The sequence below is a fragment of the Pongo abelii genome, chromosome 12 (assembly GCF_028885655.2).
Source record: "Pongo abelii isolate AG06213 chromosome 12, NHGRI_mPonAbe1-v2.0_pri, whole genome shotgun sequence".
Classification (NCBI taxonomy): domain Eukaryota; kingdom Metazoa; phylum Chordata; class Mammalia; order Primates; family Hominidae; genus Pongo; species Pongo abelii.
The window spans coordinates 78,054,246-78,069,755 of record NC_071997.2 but is presented as its reverse complement, the minus strand read 5'-3'; the positions used below and the strand labels follow the sequence as shown (position 1 = coordinate 78,069,755).

Genomic DNA, 15,510 nt, shown 5'->3' with positions numbered 1-15,510 from the left:
TGGTTACACTTCTGCTGGGAAGCTTTGACAGTTACAGTTCACTCTGCTAGAATGCTTTTCCCACAAATATCCACTTAGCTCTCTCCTCCCCTCTTTTTTCATTGCCACCTTCACAATGCAGCCTCCACCCTACCTGAAAATGCAAACCTACCTCCCACATACATACACTACCTTTTCCCATTCTCTATTTTATTATTGTCCTTAGCACTTAACAGACTATGTAATTTACTTTTTCATCCGCCTTTCCCCATTAGAATGTAAGCTCTATGAGGGCAGGAATTTTTGTTTTGTCACTGCTTTATCATCAGTGCCTCTAACAGCACCTGGCACGCAACTCAATAAATATCTGTTGAAACAATGAATTATTCAATGTTATTCTCATATCTCTTACAATAGGTATTGTTCCTATCATGCAAATGAGACAAAGGCTTAGATATGGCAGAACTGGGATTCCAGTCCCTATCTGACTCACTTCAGAGCCCATCAGTGTTTTTATCTGTGCTTTTCTTCTGGCAAGAGATTGCTGGAGTCATATATTTCACACTTATTTATCAACCCATAGGCATTCATACCACAAGTGCTTAATCAAATGAATTTAACTATATGAGCAAATAGCCCCAGTCCTTTTCTTTAAGGACTTGATCACGACAAGTGTATATTGTTGGGTGATAACTATGAGAAACAGGTGGAAAAAACTGATGCCAGAAGCCTACAATAATAAATTAATTGACCCCAAAGACTCTACCTTTAAATAAATAATTGTATCTCTGGAAAAATAATAGAAAAAGGTTTAGAAGTTTTTTACACTTTACCAGTAATCAGTTTTTCCAAATCCTTTGCAGAAAGTAATTTTTGGGAAGTAGGAAACTAGAATCCAAGGATTCTGAATGTTGTTTTTATGTGTACTGGAGGGGTGGTTGAGGGTATTCAAACAAAGCCGGAGTAAACAACTCCAGCAGATTCACCAGAAATATGTAAATATTATAATGGCAGTCCATTTACCTTGGATGAACAGGACACTTTTCCTGATGTTGGGCACATGGTGAATTCAACAATCTACACCTTTATGGAACTTATTGACTAGTAAAGGATATTTGTAGTGCTTACTAAAAACAAGTAAACAAAAAACTAGGTACATAAAAAACTGTGGTGTTAATAAAAGAAATGAACAAAGTACTAAAATAGTGAACACATGTGGTAGAGGAAGGAAATCTAGGAAAAGCTGCTGAGGAGATGGTTTTAAGCTGAGACCTAAATATCCTGAGCCAGCTGTGCTGGGAGCTGGGGAAGAGCTGTCCAGGCAGAGGGAACAGCATGTGCAGGTGCCGTGAGGGAAAAGAGATTGATGTGTCCCTGGAACTGACAGAAGGCAGTCTGGTTGGAGGGTCTTGAGGGAGGTCGAATAGATTCACTGGGGCAAGTCACACAGGACCTTAGAGCTACAATTAGGAGGCAGTATTTTATTGTAAATGAATGGAAAACTACTTGAGGGTTTTAATTGAAAAATGATGTGGGCCAGGCACAGTGGTTTACCCCTGTAATCCCACCACTTTGGGAGGCCAAGGCTGGCGGATCACCTGAGGTCAGGAGTTAAAGACCACCCTGGCCAACATGGCGAAACCCCATCTCTACTAAAAAAAAATACAAAAATTAGCCGGGCATGGTGGTGCATGCCTGTAACCCCAGCTACTCAGGAGGCCGAGGCAGGAGAATCACTTGAACCTGGGAGGCAGAGGTTGCAGTGAGCGGAGATAGCGCCACTGCACTCCTGCCTGGGACAGAGTAAGACTCCGTCTCAAAAAGGAAAAAAAGAAAAATGATGCGGTAGAAGAGATGAACCTGGCATTTGTTTGAAGGAAGGCAGGTGTTATACCTTAAGGGCTGTGTATAAGGTTAAACGGTGCTACCTGCTTTCTGTGAATTTGGAGTTTCATTGACTCACCTGCTGTGGGATCACGGCTTTGATTTTAAAAGCTTCTAGGTAAAAAGTATTCAAATTCATATGTTTCATTCTTTATTTTTCAAGTATGTGAATTTTAAAAATACTGCCTTTTATAATTTCAATTTCTCCTTATTTGAAAGGGGAAAAATCTGATAAGCTGTTCTTCCTATACATTTTTAAAATATTTTATTTTAGTAATTTTCATATTTGTAACAGAGTACTTATTAGAGGCAAAAAATGAAGAGATTTATTTTGACTGCCACATAGTGTTCTTTTCTTGAAAAGATAAATAATGGTGCTCCTTTGGTAGCTTTAAGTTTGCCAGACAAACTTTTAAAATTAATTGGTTTATCCTTGTCCAGATAGCTGTTTACTAGGTAAATGGGAGAATAAAGCCATTCTCTTGGTAATAAAACTTTTAAAGAAGATGAGTTAACTATAGCGTGTAACTTATCCACACACGTAAGTACTGCAAACATGATATGGAAGCATAATCCAATCACTACTCTTTCTTTACTCCAAGCAAATAAGAGTTGGTGCACTGCACTGGTATATTATAATGAGTAATCATTATTAACACAAAGCCCTTTATCGCTTATATGATTTAGAATTAGAAAATGGCCTCCTAAATTTTAATAGCACAAACGCTTATAACTATCAATACAGCCTAAATTGTCTTGACTGATGTTTGTAATATATTTAAATCTTATTTTACGTAATTTTGACTCAATATTTTAATGGTTACTGGGGTAAATGGTTTACTATTTATGTTTTTCAGACAGCATAAAATAGAGGATGCTGCTATAGCATATGTAACTGAAAATGAAGAAATTAAACACGAAAAAAAACCTGGAAAAAGCATACATCATTCAAAACCACGTGTTGGAAGAGGACGTATATATTATGCTAAATTCATTAACACAAATGCAAGAACATACAATGAACCAGTTCCCTACATAGATCCCAAAAAAGGGCCAGAAATACAGGTTGGACAGATGTTCATTGTATACAAATAGAGATTTAGATTCAGACGCTGTTTTGCAGAATAATTTGGTCACAGACTATAAAGGATGAGACATATCTCAGAGTAGTACTTATCATAATCCAATAGTTAAAAGCAGTAACCTGAAACTATTTTGGCAGCTGACTTTTACATATAAACAATACAGATACAGGGAGGGAATCTAAGTAATTGTTTCCCTAGATTGGGTCAGATTATTGCCACAAAGTAGTGCTTTGGGGTTACTAAAGAAATTTCATGTATTTATGATATATATTCTAATATAAAAATGTCCCATGATACTCAGTAATTCACATACCTTCTGTAAAATAATAATCATTTATTGAAATCATATGAAGTTCTAGGAATGAGCTAAGTGTTTTATATAAATTATATTCTTAATCTCTACAACAATTTCTATGAAGTCTTATTGGAAATAGTTTACAAATAACACATATTCCTTTGAGGTTAATTAAAATATCTGAGATTAAGTAATAAGCAAATGTCACAGTCATATTTCTGACCCAGAGCTGTTGGTTTAGCCAAACCACACTTCACTGACTATCCCATACTAAAAATATTCCATTATCTTTTTTATAAAGTCGGGTTTGTTGCGGTACAATTTATTGTATTAGTTTCCTATTGCTGATGTTACAAATTTTCACAAACTTGAAAGCTGATTTAAAGCAGCACATATTTATTATCTAGCTTAGAAGTCCAAAATCCGTCTCACTGGCTGTTGCCAGGCCTAGTTCTTTCTGTAGGCTCTAAGGGTGGATCGGTTTCCTTGCCTTTCCCAGCTTCTAGAGACTGCCCATGTTCCTTGGTTTATGGCACCTTTTTCTTTGAAGCCAGCAACACAGCATCTTCAAATCTTTCTCTGACCCACTCTCCTGACTCTCTCTCATAAGGACCCTTGTGATTAGATTGCACCCACCCAGATAATTCAGGATAATCTCCACATCTCAAGATCCTTAATCACATCTGCAAAGTCCCTTTGCTATGCAAGGTAACATTCACAGATTTGGGGCTTAAATCACGAACATCTTTAGGGTTAGAGAGAGGGAGCATTATTCTACCTACCCTTACACAGTAAATTAGTTACCCTTGTAGTGCATAATTCTCTGAATTTTGGCAAAGGTGTAGTCATGTTACTCCATCACAATCAAGCTATGAATCATTTCTAACACCCTCAAAAGTTCCCCTATGCCCTTTTGTGGTCATTCCCTTCCTCTACTCCAACAGCCACTGATCTGTTTTCCATAGTTTTGCCCTTTCCAGAAAGTCATGTTAATGGAATTACACAGTATGTAGCTTATTGAACCAGTCTTTCAGAATAAGGCATCTGGGATTTGTCCATGTTGCTGCAGCATGTCACTAGTTCATTCCATTTTGTTGCTGCTACACACTTGCCATGTGACTTTGGGCAAGTCACACTAAGCTTCAATTTCCTTTTTTATATAAGGATAGTAAATGTCCCTCTCATAGGGTTTTTATGAGAATTAAAATATTTTTGTCAGTTACTGTGCTAGACACTAGAGACACAGCAGTGAACAAAGTAAATGGGGGAAAAAATCCTGTCCTTACATAGCTTACATTTTAGTGAGGGAATAGATCAAACAAGAAAGCTGTATTGGAATGTTACATGGTAGTAAGGGCGGCATGCAAGGCAGGATAAGGACTGCTGCAGGCAGAGCTGCAATTTTAAATTGGTGGTCAGAGAAGGCTTCACTGAGTGACATTTGAGTGAAGACCTGAGGGAGAGTGAGGGAGTGAGCATGTAGGAACCTGGCAGAAGAGCATTCATAATGCACAAAGGAAGCACTCACTAAATATTAGCTCTTAGGAGCAGCAGAATCCTAGTCTACTGCTCTCTGCACAGTGATGGGGACTCATTTGCAGCTGAGAGCAGGATTCTATGAGAGAAGACCTAGTACAGTGCTGAGCCAGGCAAGTGTTCAACAGATGGGATTCAAAATATGTCACAGCAAAGGTAATAATTTCTCATGTAGGTTTTTTTCCAGCATATTTGGAAAAGGAAATGTGTACCATCTAAATGGTCTCAGACCACTGTGCCAATGTCAGCCTCCTCCTACTCCACTTCTTTCCTCATCCCTCTGTGTATTAGGTATAGTGATTTAACATTTAGATGGAGATTGCTTTTTGTGAGCTCTCTTCGTACTGATAACATCTATTCTTGTCATGGACAGCACACCATGACTGTGAATGTGAGATCTTCTTGGGGCAGGAATTCCTGTGGTTAAATGTTCTTTAATTTCATGAACTAAACCCCTTTAAGGGCCATATTGAGGGTACTTCATTTTGTACACTTGCTTATGCTCTCATACCAATTATTTCAGAAAGAAATCAATTGTTATTGTTAGACCAGACCTACACTGGGGAAATTAATTTGGTACCAAAATCCAGATTAGTGAAGTTCTTATATTTCTTACAAAGGCTCATGGATGACTCTGAGCTCTAGTTCAGGGTTGAATTTAAAACTGTTCACTGAACTCATCCTTACATTGGCGATACTAAGAAAAAGAAGCTGGTTTGAGAATAGAAATATGAAACATAAAAGTTTAAAAACTTAATCCCAACTAATTTTCTCTTACTCTTACTCTGTAGGTATGTTGGAAAAAAATGAACAAAGATGTTAAGAGCTGCTATCATCAAGACTAGGTGACAGAGTAGTAGCAGAATCATTATTAGCGCTGGACCTTTAAGAGATGGTGAAAGTGAGTTTGAGATGAAATAAGAGCTCACATAAGGGAAGCTGTCAGTGAATATGAATGAGGAGAGTTACAGAGAAAGACTGAAGATACATCACTGAGTTACAAGCATGTCTGATTTGGATGTGGCAGGAAGGGAGTGTGTATATTTTAAAAACATAGCCTGGGCAACATGGTGAGACCCCATTTATACAAAAAAATTAAAAAAAATAGCTGGGTATAATGGTGTACGCCTGTGGTCCCAGCTACTTGAGAGGCTGAGCAGGAAGATTGCTTGCACCTGGGAGGTCAAGGCTGCAGTGAGCTATGTTCATGCCATTGCACTCCAGCCTGAGTGACAGAGTGAGACCCTGCTCAAAAAGAAATAAAATTGGCTGGGCACAGTGGCTCACACCTGTAATCTCAACACTTTGGAAGGCCAAGGCAGGTGGGTAACTTGAGCCCAGGAGTTTGAAACCTGCCTGGGCAACATAGTGAGCTCTACAAAAATAAATAAATAGCCAGGTGTGGTGGCAAGCCTCCATAGTCCCAGCTACTTAGGAGGCTGAGGCAGGAGGACGGCTTGAGCTCAGGAGTTCAAGGCTGCAGTGAGCAATGATCGTGCCACTGCACTCCAGCCTGAGCAACAGAGCAAGACCCCATCTCTAAAAACAAATTTTAAAATAATAAAATAAAAAACAAAAACAATGAACTTAAATGTACTCATTTCTAACTATCCAAGGAATAATGAAGAATGTATATTTCACATATTTGTAAACTGTTCCTTTAAGATGACAGGTTTCTTTTTAAAGGTTAGCTTGGTTAAGAAAAAAACTGGTTGACGGTAATGCTGTCTTTATAATAAGAGTAAAGAAAATAAACCTGCCTAAATATTTTAAATGACACCTGTTGTTTTATGTGTTTTGCTAAGATAATATCTTTAGGATGCAACACGAGATTGGTTGGTTTTATTTATTTACAAGATTTTTAAGATTTCGTACATTTCTACCTAGGAACATAAAATTGGGGATGCTAGAAAAAGAAGTTGTTTTAGCTCAGTCACTTCCAAAGAAAACTGGTTTGATTGTCTTATATTTTTGGCTGGGTGCGGTGGCTCATGCCTGCTATCCCAGCACTTTGGGAGGCTGAGGTGGGCGGATCATGAGGTCAGGAGTTCGAGACCAGCCTGGCTGGCATGGTGCGACCCCATCTCTACTAAAAATACAAAAAATTAGCTGGGCATGGTGGTGCGCGCCTATAGTCCTAGCTATCTGGGAGGCTGAGGCAGGAGAATTGCTTGAACCTGGCAGGCAGAGGTTTCAGTGAGCCAAGATCATGCCGCTGGACTCCAGCCTGGTGACAGAATGAGACTCTGTCTCAAGAAAAAATAAAATAAAATAAAATATTTTTAAATATTGGTACTTTAAAAGAGATTATACTAGTTTGGTATTCTCAAAAGTTTAATTTTCAGAGCACTGACCCTTGCCTACATGCTTAACAAAATAAATTTGCAAAGTCAAATATGTTTTGGAAAAGCTGTATTTTTATAAACCCTTCTCAGAGCTTCACAATTCACATTGGTATATAAAGGTTCTGAGAAATCTTGTGATAAACTTATTTAACTTTGCTTTTCTCACTAGTTCCCAAAGTTATTTAACTGTGGACACCTCCTTTGTATAACACCTATTAATATGCTGGAGAACTATTGTTCCACAAAACACAATTTTGGAATTTTTTAATGGGGGGGGTACATTATGAACTGCTTAAAAACAGATTTTTTTAAAGCACTCATAGCATCTATAGCAAAATAGAGATGAATTTAGGTGCAGTGTAACCAATGTGACCTTAGCTGCCCTAGTGTTTGTGATAGTACTTCAATTTTTTAAAGCCACTGAGCTCTACCAACAAAATGCGATTGTTTATGTGCAGGTTTTGTCAAAAGCCCACATTTCCTTGGGAATCCACAAAGTATGATTTTATGTTCCACAGATGACCACCACCAGCCATCTTGGCTAGGCCACTGTGGCTGTGGAGCTTGGCTTATGACCTCTTGCATTCACTTAACTGGTTTCTCTAGGATACTTCACTTGCTTTTTACTACTTCTGCTCTGAGGATTCTCCCTTAATTTCTCAAAGAATGGAAAATAGGTAATCTTTACTAAAACATCTCTGAGAGCTTAGGGATACTAGGAGTATAACATAGAGACTGCCTTACACTGGCTTCCAAATGTGACTAAGGGACCCACAGTGCAACTGCCATTGGCCTTCCCAGAGCTGCAGGTTAGAGGGAGCCCCGTCATCTGGAATCTCCAGGCAACTCCTGACCATGGAGCCCAGTGACTATCATCCTTGGGCAGGAAAGAAGACAGTCCTTAAGACTGGTAGGGATAACTCCTCTCTGGGTCCAAAGTTTGAATTAGGCAAAACCCCCTCTACAATCTGCAAGATATGGTCTGTTCCCCAGAGCCTAGACAAAGCCATCACGCTAGGTAACTTCCCAGCTTATTTTGTCATAAATAACTGTGTTAACCCCCCACAATCCAATGTAAGTGATGGTACACAGAACAGTAAATTTTTTGTTAGTCTTTCCCTTCAGTATGATATAAAGACGAGCCTCCATCTATGTCTTTCCTTAATCTCATAATCTTTTATGAGTAAATGCTTGGACCAAAAAGGCATGCACATGTTGCATGGGCACAGAAGCACTTTCACTCTTCCAGGAACAAACCAAACTTTTTAGGCATAAGGAAGACTATCCAGAAACATGAAAGATAACCTTTTTTTTGGACTGTAAGATTTCACTCAGCTAAAGTGAAGATGTATCCAATTTATAACACTCATCAGAACACTTTCACAAACTGCAGAGCCTTAAAGTCACCAATTACATTTTAGGAAAAACTATTCTCTATTTCCTTTATATTTGTGAAACAAAGACTATTTTGGTAAAATTCTCAGGTTAAAAGAAGTTTGCTCAAAAGATGAAATTATCTCTCTGCTTTAAGGCTAGCTTTGCATTACGCTTTTAAGAAAAAAATATAGCCAGGCATGGTGGCTCATGCCTATAGTCCCTGCTACTCAGGAGGCTAAGGTGGGAGAATCACCTGAGTCTGGGAATTTGAGGCTGCAGTGAGTTGTAATCGCACCACTATGCTCCAGCTTGGGTGATGGAGTGAGACCCTGGCTCAAAAAAATAATAATAACAAATAATAATAATTAAAGTCCATCAGCCATTTCATAGTGGTTCGCTTATCCCAGAGTCATTTTTCCGGTAACTTGGGTATTAGCAAAATAAGTTTTTGATCAACAAAAGTAGATGAAATGAAGTGTTTGTGTATGCTTTACAATCTTATCATAGAAGAACTTTCTCAGGATATTTACTGCTATGGTTTGAATGTTTGTCCCCTCCAAACTCATGTTGAAATGTAATTTCCATTGTAACTGTATTAAAAGGTGGGACCCTTAAGGGGTGATTAGGTCATGAAAGCTCCACCCTCATGAATGAAATGAATGCCATTATAAAAGGGCAAGTTTTGTCCCCTGTTGCCCCTTTTTGCTCTTCTGCCTTCCACCATGTGAAGATGCAGTGTTCAAGGTGCCATCTTAGAATCATAATTACCAAACCTGCCAGTGCCTTGATCTTGGACTTCTCAGCCTCCAGAACTGTGAGCCAGTAAATTTCTGATCCTTATAAATTACCCAGTCTAAGGTATTCTGTTATAGCAGCACAAAACAGACTAAGATGTGCACTTACAGCCTCTATTTTCACTTCTTAAATAATTTCATTTGGTTTGTACTTAGCTGGTTTTGCATTCCACAGCAGGTTTGATACAGCAGTGTGGCACAGAAATTAGAGGTGTGCACAAAGAGGTTGGGGTTTGAATTGTGGCAGTGCAGCAGTCTGCTGGTGATATATCTTGGGGAAGTTACTTCATCTCCTGGCAGTTTTCTCATCTGTAAAGTGGGTGTGCCTCCCTCATAGAATTGTGATGAGCATAAGTAAGACAAGACCTATAAATCCTGGACCTTGGAGCATAATAAGCACTCTTATAATTGTGAAGTGGAGTGGAGAAGAGCTGCCAGAAGCAGGCGCTCTGACAACAGTAAGATGTGACTATTTCCAGCCAGATAGTGAGAAGACACCATCTGTTTAGTAATCTGTTCTAGAATTTTCCTAGGATCTACATCAAGTAGTCTTAATTTTTTAAATTCACCTTTTAGCCCATTCTGAAAAATGAAGCATTAGCCAATCTATTCTCCAAAATCCCCTAGTTCCTAAATTTCTGTGATCTCCGCAGAAATTACCCCAGTTACAATTACCAATTATTCCATTACTCCTGTTTACAATTTGTCATTGGCCTAAAAACTGGCACTCTTATAAAGTGACAAAGTGAAGTCCAACTCTCTCATCAGCTCTTCAGGGCTTAGTTCTTTGGTACGTGTTCATCCCATCTTTTTCAAGTTAACTGTAATTTTCCTTAACAACCTCAAGTTGAATAGTTCTGACTTTCCTGAACAAGATTCTTCTCTCCAAACTGTTAGCCAGAACACAAAAGATAACCTGTTTTGGGGCTGTAGGATTTCACTCAGCTATGAACAATTTTTTCTAGAAAACATTATTTTTGCTGCCTTTGACAATTGTATAAATTATCAATTTGTAAAATTTTATAAATTTATAAATTTCTTCTAAGTTTCTTGACAATCTTCTGACAAGCTGACTCCATTAATTATTTTTTAAATCTAATGTTGTATATGTCTTTTATACATGCCTGTCTTTTTAAAAACTAAGCTAATTTGAGAGCTGACTCCCTATGCAGCCACATAGGTTTTTTTTTTTTAAAGAAACATCTCCCTTTTTGCCTCAGTGTAGCCTCAATTATATTGTCAGTATTTTACCTATTAGAATTGCATATTTATCCCCCTTGAATCATAGTTTAGAAGTCTTTGGCTATGGAACCATAGTTGATTTTCAAAAGGCAGACTTGCTTCCTTATAGCCCACGGTAGGTGTTTGATTATACCGAAAGTTACTTTCATACCCTCACTGTATTCCAGGAACTCTTAGGTGTCATAGGGTTTCTCAAGCGTTTTCTTACTACCACCTAATCAACCAGTTTTAAAATATTTGGTCAGAATTAAGTTGAGTCACAGTTCCCCCTCTCTACTCTCTCAACTTCCAAGAAATCAAATTGTCATACAGCTAATGAAGAATCTCAGTTTTCCCTTTCTTGTGTACTTAGGTTTTAGTACCAAAATTCAGTAACATTAGAGAGATTTCCCCTTAGAACAAAGTTTATCAAACTGAGTCATTAGTGAATTAAAAATCAATGAGTTGCAGTCAGCAATGTGAAATGAAATAGGAAAGCAATAAAATAGAATAGAAAAATAGCTAAGCACACTGCATATAGTAAAAGTATTTTGTGAAACTTTTGTTTCAGTTTTATGTATGTGTAGCATTGTGTGCTCTTGTATGACATAAAATGTATTTCATGGTGCAGGCTAGGGACTAAAACCTCTGAAAACCACCATTTTTAGATGATAATACATTATTTGTATTGTCATAATGAAAAGTTTAGAACATAATTTTTAAATTAAATATTTTATACATACACATGTACATATATAATAAAATCATAGTATAAAACAAATACAGCTATTTTGCTGATTTTTACCACTTCATTTGTTGATAGAAGGAAGGTAGCTTAAGAATTCAGCAGCTGTATTTTAGCTAAAAATTTATGACAACTCATTTTTCAGTGCCTTCAAAGAAATACATTTTTTGTGAAAAGATATTTCTAGATTTCAGAACTCCACATTAGTACTCGGATATCCACTAACTTGTTAAATTGAATTATGAATATCCATAGACATCAAGCAATACATGAAAATGCCCTACAGTATCCAACATTGTGTTTCCAATTATTTTCTATAAAGGGTGACTGGTGGTCACATGGTAAAGCACTGGAACCTGTCTTCCTACCACCTTATGACTCTAAGAGCACCCAGAGGAGTGACTTCCAAAAACCATCGTGTCCACTGGTTTTGCCAGTCAAACACAGCAAGACGCAAAAGCCTTCTTGTGGAATAGGTAAGGTTTTGCAGTGGTAAAAACCTTTTTTGTTATCTCAAATTATTGCTACCAAAACTAAGATGTATTAGATGTCCAGACAGCTCCTGAAAATAATTACTTCTCTACAGAAGTTGAAAATACACATACAGCAAATACAGCCCTTGGGAAGTTTGTTATTTCTTCCTAGTGGACAGTTTGTCTCCAAACACAGTTAATATGACACAATGAAAATTGTACTGATCATTAATAACACCAGCCTCAAAGTCAGAAACTTAGTAGCATCCTGCTCATTGTTGTTGCCATCACATTTTAATAGTTATAACTATTGTCACTTCAAGGAAGATAGTTGATGAAGAGGGCTATTAGATAATCTGTAACAATGACCTGTCCTTTAGAAAGATAATAAAGTTTCCACTTCTGGTTCAGGATAGTAGACCGAGCACACATATCTAAATTCCCTGCCTTCCAAGACCCTATTACTATAAATAGTAGCAAAGCAATAAACTCTTAAGAGTGAAGAGAATAGAAGGAAGAACTTTCTGGAATGCAGCAAAGACTAGAAGCCTATTGATAGATAAAAGAGAATAAAGAAGCAATATCTATAAGGAGATGCAGCAAAGAAGAGACAATCTGCCTGGCCAAAGCCCTGACTGAGCTGCACGCCGAGCCAGCAGGCATAGTGGAAGGCAAAAATGAAAAGCGGGTAGGAGAGAGACAGAGAGTTACTTCAAAGCCTGTCCCTTAAATAAAGGCTCCACTCATGAGCACTCCACCCTATCCCAACATTAAGACTACTAGAGCCCAGTGTCTTAGCCAGATGTCAACTACCACACCAGTTATTTCGGTAAATCAAGCTGATCCCCCCGTCCCCTTCTTATGAATGGACAACCAAAGATTAGAATTACGCCAATTAAAAAAAAGATTTGGAGGATAAAGGCAGGGAAATATCACACAGCATAAAACAAAAGAACAAAAGCTTGGAAAATGAGAAGGAAAGCAAAACAGAAGATCTGTTTGGGAAATCCAACTTTTCTGGAGCTCCAGAAAAGAGTAAAAATGAAGGTAGATAATTAGCAAAACATAACATTTATTGAGCACATACTATTCGCCAGGCACTTTATGGAACTTTCTAAATATTAACTCATTTAATTCCCACATGAACTCTATGCAATATAATAGTGTAGTAATACTATTAATATTCTTATTTTTCAGATAAGAAAGTGTAGGGAGGCAAAATTTTACCTCTACCCTTTTAGTGTTTTTGGCTGGGGTTGAGAATTAAATTGACACAAAGATCAACAGGAGAAAAGCATACAAATTTATTTAATACAAGTTTTACATAGCAGGGGAGCCTTCATAAGGAAATGAAGACCCTAAGACAGAAAGAACACATATACTAAATTGGACAAAGAGTGGTACATTGTAAAAATGGGACAAGGCAAAGGAGTTTGGGCTAGGGTAATTGGGTAGAGAAATGACTAGGCAGATAAGGGTGAGTTTAACAAGGTTTACTTGTCAGATTTCCCCTCATCTCAAATTCCTGTGCTTGGTAAGAATAATGCTTTCCTTCTGGTATAGGGAGGATATCTTTTACATAGGAATTTCATCTGCTTTTGAGAAAGAGAAGGAAGGTCAAACTGTTTTTCTTGCATCTGCTGTTTTTCAAGTGCCTTTAACTCAATATAGTCAATATGCCAGAGTGGCATTTTAGAGTAGCATGTTCTGAACTCCTTTGAAAGCAAGAATGGAGTTGAAATAACGTGCCCAAGGCTACAGTGAATAATTGGCATTTGCACCCAGCTAGCCTGACTCCAGTACATATACTCATAACCAGTACTGTATAGTACTCTACACAACATCTAAAATAATAACAAAGTTTCCCTACATAAAATGCATTAAAAGGGTCTACTGAGTGCTTCTAAGTATGAAGGAGAAAAAGATGCACACCCTACATATCATTACAAAATTGCAAAACAATTATCATCAACAGAAGATTCTAAAAGTTTCCATAAAGGGATAGAAAAATAAGTCACCATCTAAGAAATAAGTATCAACATGGAATCAGGCAGCACTGATGCAAGAGTACAATGGAGTTAATATCTTCAAAGTTCTCAGGGGAAATACTTTTTGACCTAGAAAAGGGAATTTATTTGGCACGGATACTAAACCATTTTTTTTCAAGTGGCACTGGGCATTACACCCACTGAGAAGGAAATGAAGTCCTGGCACAACATTTCACCCTTAAATGAACAAAATGTATATAATTATGTAATACTATGCATGCTGTTTAGTAGTTTTCAACTTTTAGGCTCAATCTATAGACACAAGTTTAAATATGGTTACAGAACAGAATGTATCTTAGCAGCTTTAATAAGAAAAGTAAGTGCACAACTGATAGAAGATGAGAAGTAGAAGAGAATAAGGGTGCTAACATCATTATTTGCGATATAGGTAATCAATTGATACTATCCAGTGGGGGTGAAACAAGGAATAGATGTTTAAGGTGAAAGGTCAAAGGAACCACTCTAAAAACCAAATTTCTCTAACCCTGGCGTATTTACTGAGCCTCAAGTTCACGTATCCAAACACCTACTTAACATCTCCTTTTGGATAGCTAGTCACCTTTTCAAACTTGATATGGCTGGAAGAGAATGTTTCATTTCCCCCATCCAAACATCCTCCACGAGTCTTCTCCATCTCAGTGAATGCCACCTCCACTCTCCCACCAGGTGCTCAAGTTTTGATAAGCTAGAAGGCATTATGAAACTCTCTCATTTCACTCCCCGCCCCCACATTCAATCCATCAGCAAATTGTGACACCTCTATCTCCAAAATAGACCCCAAATCTATTCCTTTCCATCTTCACTGTAACCAATGCAGTACATTGGTTCCTTTCTTCCTTTCTTCTTTCTCCGTATGTGTTTTCTGCATCATTGTCAAAGGATCTTTTTAAAAACACAAATGATATTCTCCTCCTTTAGATTCTCCAGTTACTTCTCACTGTTCATAGAATAAATTTCAAATTCCTCACTATGGCCTACAAGGCCCTTTTTGATCTGTCAAATTTACCTACATCATCTTCTATTGCTCATAATATGAGGATTTAGAGACAAAGAATATAACTCAGACCAAGGAGGTAGAGATACTCTCTGAAAGTTAGGCTTGTTTCCAAACCAGATTTATGTCTATGTACTTGTTACTGTATTTCCATATTTTAATTACATATTCTCGTAAATTAAAATCTGAATAAGAAAACAAAACAGTTGTTTCTATAAAACATTCAAAATTGAATGTACAGACTTGATAAAAGGTCAATTGCTAACTTTAAAAAATGCTAATTAGGTATAGGCAAAATAACTAAGAGGTGTTGGACTGAATTTTTAAAATCTTGAAGGATTCTGCATTCATTTTGCTTGAAATTTGTCTTTACGTTTTCATTCTGTGTGAAAGAAATAGAAACTGGAAATGATGCATTAGAAGCGTGGTTTGTACAAGAAACACGAAGTGGAATTCCAGTCAGTGGACACCTCCTCAAAGAAAATGGCTTGGCGTGCCAATAAAAATGTGATGAACTGGTTAAAATATGTATCTACATATGGCATATGATTTTTTGCTTTAACTTTCTTTGGTAGCCAACCAGTCCCTTCCATATAACGAGCAGTTACGGTACTTCAGCTACTCAAGTTGAAGGGATGTAGAAGAGTAGTGAAAGATGATACTGGAGAGATGGGCTTTGTTCTGGGTTCATAAGGCAGTCATTTCATAAGGGATCCTCCAAACTCAGGGTCTGT

At 37.5% G+C, this 15,510-nt stretch overlaps 1 protein-coding gene across 2 annotated transcripts in view; it reads left to right on the top strand.

Annotated features, from left to right (window-relative positions):
• The window catches only part of C12H2orf73 (chromosome 12 C2orf73 homolog), a 31,427-nt gene that overhangs the window by 1,234 nt on the left and 14,683 nt on the right, over positions 1-15,510 (top strand). For both annotated transcript variants that reach the window (XM_054547571.1, XM_002812032.3), the window contains exons 2-3: positions 2,721-2,928; positions 11,584-11,737. In XM_054547571.1, coding sequence (XP_054403546.1) covers positions 2,721-2,928; positions 11,584-11,737 — 362 coding nt within the window. The remainder of the gene's footprint in view (positions 1-2,720; positions 2,929-11,583; positions 11,738-15,510) is intronic.